At 33.6% G+C, this 10,196-nt stretch overlaps 1 protein-coding gene across 2 annotated transcripts; it reads right to left on the reverse strand.

Moving 5' to 3' along the window:
• Positions 1-652: 652 nt before the first annotated feature.
• On the reverse strand, positions 653-8,970 carry LOC114391485 (CDPK-related kinase 1-like). 2 transcript variants are annotated; one of them, XR_003662166.1, is made up of 12 exons: positions 7,756-8,970; positions 5,859-5,989; positions 5,530-5,571; positions 5,289-5,397; positions 4,371-4,449; positions 3,986-4,282; positions 3,773-3,888; positions 2,865-2,898; positions 2,014-2,121; positions 1,875-1,937; positions 1,623-1,790; positions 1,089-1,330 (listed from the first exon to the last, which is right to left on the reverse strand). XR_003662166.1 is itself a non-coding variant. In XM_028352494.1 (11 exons), the coding sequence occupies exons 1-11, from the start codon at positions 8,254-8,256 to the stop codon at positions 1,193-1,195; spliced, it is 1,752 nt and encodes a 583-aa protein (XP_028208295.1). In that variant the 5' UTR covers positions 8,257-8,963; the 3' UTR covers positions 653-1,192. The 2 variants fall into 2 exon arrangements, 1 of the variants encoding a protein (XP_028208295.1); XM_028352494.1 differs by lacking the exon at positions 2,865-2,898 and having other exon boundaries at positions 653-1,330; positions 7,756-8,963.
• Positions 8,971-10,196: the final 1,226 nt, after the last annotated feature.

Here is a 10,196-nt window from a genome sequence, read left to right on the forward strand (position 1 = left end):
TTCATATTAATTTGACCCTCATAAAAATAAGACATGTTTTTATTAGTCCTCAATCATAGTGTTATTAGATCGTACTGACATGATTCACAATCTTACAAGTATAATTTGATTACAAATGAATTAAACAATTTCTAATGACTAAACATCCCAAAAATTTGTAATTTTTTTTATTTCCTGAATAATTTTCTTGCATTTTTTTAATGAGATTACGAGAAAAGATGAAACAATAATACATTTTGGTATTTTCTTAATGTACTTGAAAAGATAGAAAAAATAATAATTAAATTTATTAGTCACATAAGAAAACTATCTAACAAAAATTACTATTGAAAACCAACAAAAATTTATTTTATTTCTATAGGAACCGGATTAATATAAAAAATTTTATAGGATGAAATTAATACTTTTCAAATTTAAAAGGAATCCCAAACGTATTTTGCCCTAAAAAGAATGTTCTCCTAGATATGCGAATTCGAATTTTAATGCTAGAAATCTGAAATTAATATCCTAAATTGTAGACTCAATCACTAACATATTGAGAATTGAACTCCAGAAGCTTTTGAATGTCTGCAAAACTTTACACTGATATCGTTAGAAGTTTGGTCCCATCTAAAGATATTATGTATGGATCATTAACCAAATGCCACCCATATATGAGGAAAAAGGTTTTGCATTTGCATAGTTTGCAAGTTATAGATTCAAAACTCCATAATGCTATTGTATATAAAAGTACCATTCCTTGTTGCCTTGAATAATAATAACATATAAATACAAAAAAAAAAAAAGCTAAATATTTGTCTACTATCAAGGAGTTCACGTGATAAGGTTTATTGATAGGTGCCATGGGTACACAAGGGGTAAGCCCTTAAGACAACTCAACATTTTTCAGAGGTTCTGATGGTCCTAAGTACAATTTTTGGTCTAGCTTTCAACTGTACAAGCATCTAACTCCAGAACCACCAACCTAAAGTGAGTGAGAAACAAGGAGGGGAATAGGTTGTGTTTGAAAATCTTGGAAAAGAGGGATTGATATATGTTGCATAAAGCTTCAGAAACAAATTCCTATCAGCCACTGCTTTCAACTTGCAGAAGCCATCACTGAGGTCTGCTGATGGAGTTAGCATCAGCAGACCATCAAAATAATTAAAGGTAACATGGGCAAGAAAAAACAATAGCAACTGTGTGCATTCTCTCAGGCCTTCTGAAATGCACGGGCAGAAACCCCATGCAGAAGCCTAACAAACCCCAAGAAACTAAGCTTCCCGTCTGATTGTCTTATCCAGTCTTGAAGTACTACATGAACAGGTACTGATGGACTAAGCCCAAGTTCCTGAAACATAGTTTTAAAGAGTTTAGTACCATTATACATGTGATGAAGGATTATACTATATGCATCTGATCAAAAATCTCATTAGAGGTATCGATCATGTTGATACAATAAAGAGGAGAATTAAACACAATCAGTTAACAAGTTCCAGGGAATAAACTAATCAGGCTCTTGGTTCTAATTATGCCCCAAAAAGAAAGAAAAAAAATCATAGCAGCTTAGGTATCATACACTACATCTAATCATGTAACAACATATTGGTGGTAATATTAGACACAACGGGATGTAAAAGTACCGAGGCAAGCTCCTCAATCATAATTGGTCTATTTCCTTCCTTTTCAAAAAGCTCATAGGCACGCCTTGCATGTTGCTCCCAGGTCTCCATTCCCTCAAGTTGGTGCACACTTATAGCAGCAGCACAAAACTCCTCAAAATCTAATTTCCTATATTGGATAGAACTAACCTGCAACATGGATGACAAATTAACTTTTCAGTTAAGCTAATTTGTTAAAACAGTTAATGAGGAGTGATGATCCCTCAAACTTACCATACTGACATATTCTAAGACCCGTGAATCCTTTGAGGCATCTGTGGAGCTCCTCAAAACAGCCTGCCAATATAACCGTTAATGCCTTAAAGAAATTTGAAAAACGAACAATAACTTCTAACTTCAGATATGTGCTGACCGTCTTAAAGTTCTGCATAGAAATTAATCCACTTTTGTTTGGCCCTAACAGAGTATATTGATCTCTGAGATATGTTAGCTGAGCTACTGTTAATGTCTTTGCAAGAGCCTGAAAAAATGACAATTTGTATCAATAAACATCCATGCTTCTAAGAGCAATTGCTAAAGGTTACGTCAAGAAACATGGAATAGTTTATTATACTTGCAAATGGTGACAGGAAAGTTCACAAAGCTCTCTTAAACCAGTCAATAAATTAACTAGTTATTAATTGATCAGTGCAAAGATTTCTATGATTCTCTCTCCTTAATTCTTCTCTTAAAATTTGTTCCTTTTGACAGGGGAGGTTAAATCTGTTAGGATATAAGGAGAAGGGAGAGTTAGTTAACATAGACTATTAATGAGTTAATTAGTTAGTTAGAGGGATTTATTAGATATAAATAGGGGAAGAAGGACGGGGGAGAGGGGGATCTTATCATTTGTGAAGGGGAAACCCTTGGAGGAGAGTTTTCTCTCCTATTTTCTGTTCTTTTCTTACTAGTCAATAAAATCCTTTCTTTTCTTTCTCATTTCAATTCTTGGTTCCAAACAAAATCCCTATCTGAAAACATTTAGTTTGAGTTTCTACCGATTTTAGCAATTCATCCATTCTGCTTTCCTTTTACGTTATAATTGAGCCATCTCATTATTAAAGAATCAAGGGAAGCAGTTAACTTTGAACTTGAACTTTGGAGACAAACTTTGGAAATAAAAGGTTGTCGCTTACATAGGAACAAGACAAAGTATATACATCATAATTTTATAAAAGAAAAGAGGAATATGAGTAGGAAATAAAAATGGGAGAAATGTCATACCACAGGTTTCGAAGTTTAATATCTGGATTCCATACTACAAAATGAGGGGAAATTAATAAGGATGCCATGCCACACACATGATACAAGAAGGATGGCTCATGGCTAAAATGGAAAAAGGCATCAAGGTCTAATTGTGATCACAAAATAGCTACCAAATTCAAAAGTATGTTTTCTCATTTTGCTATACATTCAGACATACTCTATGGTAGGGAATGTTAAGCTTTAAAGGGACAACACAAGAGAAAGGTAGGACAGTGGGAGTAGCAGAAAAGAGAATTTTAAGATGGATGTTTGGCCACACAAGAAAAGACAAGATACAAAATGATTTTATTAGTAGAGAATGGTGTAACACCAATTGAGGAAAAGATGTCAAAAAAAGTCGGTTAAGGTGGTTTAGACATGTACAAAGAAGGCCAGAGGAGACACTAGTGAGAAGAGTACATTGCATAGTTTATAGTTCTGCAGAAAGAGAAGGGGGCCAAGAAGGACTTTAGAGCAAGTTGTCAAGAGGGATCTCATGGTAAATAATATCTCTGAAACTTAAGTCTTTAACCAAGTTCAATGTCACTGTATGATCTATATGGCTTTATTGATGTTGTTGTCGTAAATTTGAAAGCCTGACCAAATCCCAACTACTTTAGATAGCTTTAGCAAGTTTCACTAGTTCAATAAGAGGTATTAAGTCTCAATATTGAGATATGATGAGAAAATTTGAGTAATTTTCACTTACTGTAGCATCAAATCATTTGATGATCCATGATTGAAAATAGTTGACTTTTCAAGTAGTTGTCATATTCAAACTCATTTAATGATGTCATAATGCATGATTAGACGATAGCATAAAAAAAATTTACAGTATCAAAAGAAAAAATCTGAAACCATAGCCAAATAACACCAGTACCACATACCCGTAAAGCAGATTTGCGTAAGGAAGACGAGCAAATGTAAGCTTTAACAAGCTTGTGGATTATCATATCCAAAGGTATCCTCATATCATCATGATGATTCACCAGCCATGGATGACCTATGCATAAAATCAGGCTATAAGCAACAGAATTAATGAGATAAAAAGTAAGAATATTGATACCATATACACCACCATGGGAAATGGGAAGACATACTTAGTGCCTGAGCTGCAGTCAATCTTTTACGGTAATCCTTATTCAACAACCTCTTTACAAAATCTTTAGCATCAACTGATAAAGAAGGCCAAGGAGCCTCATCAAAACTAGGATCTGCCTTCAGTACAGCCCGAAATATACCAGATTCTGTCCGGGCCCAAAAGGGACGGCTTCCACATAAAAGAATATAAGCAATTACACCAATGCTCCACATATCTGCTTCAGTCCCATAAGATCTATGCAAAACTTCTGGAGCTACATAATAAGCACTTCCCACAATATCATTCAACCTCTCATCTACAAAAAAAATTCTGATTGTTAGCACTGGTTGTTATATTCTGTCAATAAAAAAAGAGAAGTATAGAAAGCAGGCAATATGCCCAACCTGGCTTTACATAGTCAGACAATCCAAAATCAATGGCCTTCAACGAGGAATTGTCATCCTTAGAAGTGAAAAGAAAATTCTGAAGCATAAAACCAATATTCTTGATAAGAAAAACATCAGAACAATCTAAGTTGAAGTAATATATACACCCATGTAAAGAAATATTCAACTGCACGCCATTTGACTCATAATTAACTTTAACACAAACAGTTGTCATTCAGAATGATCATTAACCTATAAAGAATGAAGACGAAATAACTCCAATATATGTCATTCATATATTCACTCCATAACTCCATTATTTCCAGGGCTGGCAGTGGCACAAAAAGACTAATTTCTTTCTAAAGTGGAAAGGTACATTTGAAAACATTGAACATATTATGGTATCATATGATAAAGGGACACCCAAACTGTGATGAAACTAACATTTGGAGCATCACTCCATATGAGTTAAAAGCCTAAGCAGAGAATAAATTTGTTAGGTTTATGTTAGCACTAACTACGAAGTAATTAACAAAATTATTGAACATGCTAAAAAGATCACCTAATGGGATAAGGCTTTTGTTGTTGTTATTGACTGTTGTTGTCATTAAAAATTCTAAGAGGCCAACAAAAACATTCTTAATCCTTAGTTATAAACATATTGGGATATAAAATGCTACAGAGTAACTGATAAGAAAATGCATTAGGTAATTATACGGTATGGAAACTTGCAGGAGAATTGTGTTCAATTCTGTCCAGTATTCAAGTACAGCAAAAAATTTCCAGGACTTGCCAGTGCAGTATCAATATTAAATGAGAAACTTAGTGGAAATGTAGTTCTATGATGTAATTAATCCCAAAAACAAGAAAACCTCAATGCCTAAGTTTCTCAACTACCACAAGAAAAATAAATAATTAGCTTTCTAACTTAATCACCTCTGGCTTGAGATCACGGTGAACAACACCTTGCAGATGACAAAATGCTACCACACTCAATATTTGGATCATAACTACTCTGGCATCCTCTTCTGAGTACTTTCCACCCCTACACCCCACAATTGAACTTGTTCATGGTTTGAATGTTAATATATGCATGGGTGAAATAATTAAATCAGAATGTCTCTGTACTTTTTCCCACCTTGTGGCACAGAAAAAGCAAATTGATGAAAATTGTTACCTGGAAAGAATCCTATCTAGCAATTCCCCTCCTTTGCATAACCTGATAGCATAAGATACATAAGAATGTAAGCTCTTAATGTGTTAACTTCAATTAACTCCTTCAAGTTTCCTGCTCAATAAATCCAATATGTAAGAAAACAGCATAATTATTATACTGCTTTGGAAGTAAATTCCTGATGTAAAAGAAGCTTATGCCAATCAGAATTAGTAACACTAATCACACACATAAGTCTGCTTTTCCCCAGAAAACTCGTTCAGATTGAGATTATAATACCAGTAAAGGGGATTCACAACATGGTTAAAAGAAGAGTACTAGTATCAACTTACTCCATAACTATATAAACATTGGCATCATCTTCATAGGCTTCATAGAATTGCACCAGATTTTTATGTCCTGTTAAAGCCCGCAATATCTTCACTTCTCTCCTTACATCCTCTATAGCAATTGCCGTGGTCATCTGCCAATCATCACCATTTTCATAAGACACAAAAGAGCACACTACTGGATTCCATAATCAACAGACACAAGGAGAAAATGATCATAGTTGTGACACTTGAACTTCATCCAGAAGTCACTTTGAGAAAATAAATCCACGGAAGGTACTTCATTAAGAGCGGGGGCCGGGGGGGGGGGGGGGGGGGGGGGGCGGTGGGAGAGAGTGGTGTAGTAGGTCCATAAAAGTATTAATGGTTCCAAATTTTGCCAATTAATACATTTTACACCTGATTATACATGCAAAGGAAAAAAAAGAACCAAATTGTCATACACACATGGTTCAAAATTAGAGTTCACACTTTGCAGAATGTATTCCCAAAACAGCTATTCCCACCTACTTTACAAAATGGCATTTTCCCTATAAAGACAAATCTTGCAATCATGAGAGCATTGATGGTGAAAAGAACCAACAAATTCCTGATAACTGGCTTTAACTAACACAACCAAGGTTTTAAATTACACTCACGAACAGTGCAACAGTTTCATCCCAATCTTTAATATTTATGGACAAGTGCAGTTATTGCGGCCATAATGGCAGTCACAAAAACTCCAAAAATCTTGGTATTGCAACCTTAATTACTTCAAAATTCTTGATACAGCAACCTTAATTACTCCAAAAATCTTGATATTGCGACCTTAATTACAGTTGCGAACAGTTTTTTAAAACCTTGCAGTATGCACACAACAGATGCTTTTATCTTTACATGTCAAATAAAAAAAATACTAAAGAAACAAATATAAAAAAAAGTACTAAAATCATAAATCAAACACGTTTTTAAAATTAAGGTCAGCAACCGCAACTGTCATATCAAACATTGCATGCCTTTAAGATCTCCCCATCCATATTGCAACCACAATTTACGGCCACACATTTTGCCTGCAACTTCACTAGTCACAACATAACCGCAACTACATTTTTTTGAGACAACAAATAGAACCAATACAAAAAATAAGTGAAGGGATGTATTTATCTTCCTCATCGTGCATAATATTTTTCCTCATCAATATTTTAAAATATTGATTTTACTTCCATAAATTTATTAATTCATTTTCAGTTTCTACACTTAAAACAACAACATTTGTTGAATGATCAAAAAACAAAAAAACTTGTTTTTAAGTCATGATAAGAGACCTAAAAAAACGTGTTTCCTTAAAATATAGAAATTATAAAAACATTTAGAGTGTGTTTGGATGGAAAATTTTAAAATTCTGACAAATTTTAAATTTTAAGAATTTCAAATACTTCAATTGAATTTTTTTTATTTTCAAAATTTTGTGTTTGGATAAAAAAAATTAAAATTATGAGATGAAAAAAAAATGAATGAAAAAAAAAAATATGATTGGTGTTCCTCTATCCTTACTCCAGACCGATCTTTTATGAGTTTAAAGAAAAACAGAATTTCACCTTTTAGAAAAAAATTAAAATTTCAGATTTTTAATTGTTTAAAATTCTATTTTAAAATTCCAAAATTTTAAACATTTAAACAATCAAATTTCAAATTCTCTTAGTAAATTACTTTCTTGAGTTCCAATTTTTTATCCAAACACACTCATAAATATTTTTTTCAACCGCAAGTTATCTAGACTTCTATTTGGCATTCAACCAATTCCCCTCGACAACTTTTAATATATTAAAATTTTATAGAAAATAAACTAAATTTCAAAATATTTCAAACAACCAAAAATAACATATTTGATCATAGCAATGAGAAGAATTATTATCGAGACCTTGGCTTTAGGAATGACTTTGACGGCAACATCCACGCCCTTGAACGCCCCCTTCTTGCCCTTGGCAGAGCAGGTGTACCCAAAATGCCCCCGGCCGACTTCGTCACTGAGCTCATAATGAGCCGAAAACTGCTTAGCAAACCCAAAGCTCTTGTCAAGACCGACCTCGCACTCGCTCCCCTCCGGTATGGCGGCTTCGTTGGGCTTGACGGAGCCGTGGCGCCGGGCGAGCAGCGCCCGAATGTGCTTGGCCGGCGAGGGCGGAGGGAAGGGGCGCTTGAAGATCCTTAAGGGTGTTGAGCTGACACTGCTAGGGTTCGAGTTTGAGGATGGGGAGTTTTTGAACCAATTGGGGAGAGGGCTTGGGCTGTAGAATGGGAATTTTGATGAGGCTTTGGGGGGTTTTGTGGGAGTTGGGTGGTCACTTGGGAATTCTGATGGGTTGTTGGTCTCTCTTTGACTTTGTTGGGTTTCAATGGGTTTCCCATGGCAGATTCCCATCAAATCAGAATTCTAAAAGAATAACAATAAGAAGAAGGTGGTGGAGGAGGAGCAAAGATTTCACTACTAAAGTGAAACTTGAGATCAGGGAAGTGCCAAATTCAGAGGCTCTTGAGTTTTGAAGCTCAAATATAGAAAATTGAAAAGAAAAAAAAAAGTGAGTATGTACTGTGAGAGACAGAGAGAGAAGGGACTGTTAGCAGAAATTAGAGAAGGATGAGGAGAAGAAGAAGAAGCAAAGATTTGAACAAAGTATAAAACTTGAGATCAGGGAAGTGTCAAATTCAGAGGCTTTTGAAGCTAAAAAATATTGAAAACCAAGGAAAAAGAAAAAAAAAAGTGAGGTATTTACGGGGGGGGGGGGGGGGGGGTTGGGGAGGAACTTTTTTTTGTAAAAAAAAAAGTGTTTTTTGGTGGGGTTGATCAATGAAACACCAGAAAATAGGAGGGAGGGAAATTTCCTGAACGAAAATCAGGGAAATTTTTATGGCCTTTTCAGGGTTGGAAATTGAAAATCTGAAAGAATTGATCTGTAGGAGAGAACCTTCTGTGGTTGGAACAAGGGAGAGAATTTTTTTTTAAAAAAAAAAAAGAATGATGGGAGGAACCAAAGGAAGAACACTGGAGAGAAAAAGTGAGGGAAAGGAAAGATGCTTGCTTAGCAGAAGCCGCAAGGAAAAGAAAACCAAGCCTCCTTTTTCTGCTTTTTGTAAGGCTTTTTTATTTTTATTTTTATTTTATTCTCTAGCTGTTAGTGCTTCCTTGGTAAACAGTTTCTGTGTAGAAATACACTTTGTCACAGAGAGAGAGTATTCACTGTATTGTTTCTTGTCTGACAATAATGGCGAGTGGGGTTCGCTTTGGATCCTTCCAGCCTGTACTTACTGACCGCAGAAAAACTGAGATGTTAGATGTATTACTACACTATCCATTTCGCATGAGAACAATGTAATTACAAGTTAAGAAATTCAAGTTTTTATACAAAAACAAAAGGATTTTGCTAATACTACAAGTTTTCAAGATTTTAAGTATTTAAAATAAAAAATTGTTGGAAAATAAAAAATTTATTAAATCATAATAAAAAATTAACTCTGAAGATAAAAGTTGATAACTTTTAGTATTACTAATACTTATTATTATTAAAAATAATGAAAATTAAAAAGGAGAAAACTCAAGCAGCCAAGCTTTCACTGTCCGTGCGTAGTTAAACTCTTGAGTTTGACCTTATTTTATTATTGGCCTTGAAAGGCTATCTTTTTTTTCTACTTTATTTATTTTTTTGAATTTTTGCATGGTGGGTCTGTTTTGTTTTGCCAAATAAGTGGCTTAAGATGGGAAAAACATTTCAATTATGGGGAAAACTAAGGCTGAAAGCACATTTATTTGGTCGTTTGACTCTCCGTAGAATTCTTTTTCATTGTTATCGAAAGTTTTCTAATTTCTTATGGAAATTATAATTATACACTGAATGAGTTATTTATTTATTTTTATGATGAAATCTGCAATTTATTTTTGAAAAAATACTCATTAAGTGTAAAGTGGTTTTGTGGGAAGATGAAAATTTTAAATTTGGATGTGACAATTAATTTTATAAATAATTTAATAATAAATTGGTTTTTAATTTTACAATTTAATGTTAATTTAGTTATAAAAAATATCATTTATTATCAAATTTATTTTTATCATTACAATTTAATGATAAAATATTCTCAGAATTTTAACAGCAAAACTAATCTTTTGCATCTTTTATATATTTAAAAATTAAATTTTTTAAATTTTTTATTTTTTAGGGACTAATTTTATATTACATTTTACACTTTCAAAAACCAAAATTATTATTCATCATTATTTTTCTTTGGGTCAAGTTGATTAAATTATGTATTACTACTATGTAAGAGGCAAAAGGGAATGTTGAAAACGGTCAATCAAAATAATATTAT

This window comes from Glycine soja, chromosome 2, assembly GCF_004193775.1.
Source record: "Glycine soja cultivar W05 chromosome 2, ASM419377v2, whole genome shotgun sequence".
In the NCBI taxonomy this organism is placed as follows: Eukaryota; Viridiplantae; Streptophyta; class Magnoliopsida; order Fabales; family Fabaceae; genus Glycine; species Glycine soja.

Excerpts from the sequence above, each read along its gene's own strand:
- LOC114391485 (XM_028352494.1), bottom strand. The coding sequence starts at position 8,256 with ATGGGAATCTGCCATGGGAAACCCATTGAAACCCAACAAAGTCAAAGA. Across the intron at positions 4,450-5,288 it reads ACCGTGATCTCAAGCCAGAG|AATTTTCTTTTCACTTCTAA; the intron begins GTGATTAAGTTA and ends TTTATGCTTCAG. Across the intron at positions 1,938-2,013 it reads CTATGCAGAACTTTAAGACG|GCTGTTTTGAGGAGCTCCAC; the intron begins GTCAGCACATAT and ends TTATATTGGCAG.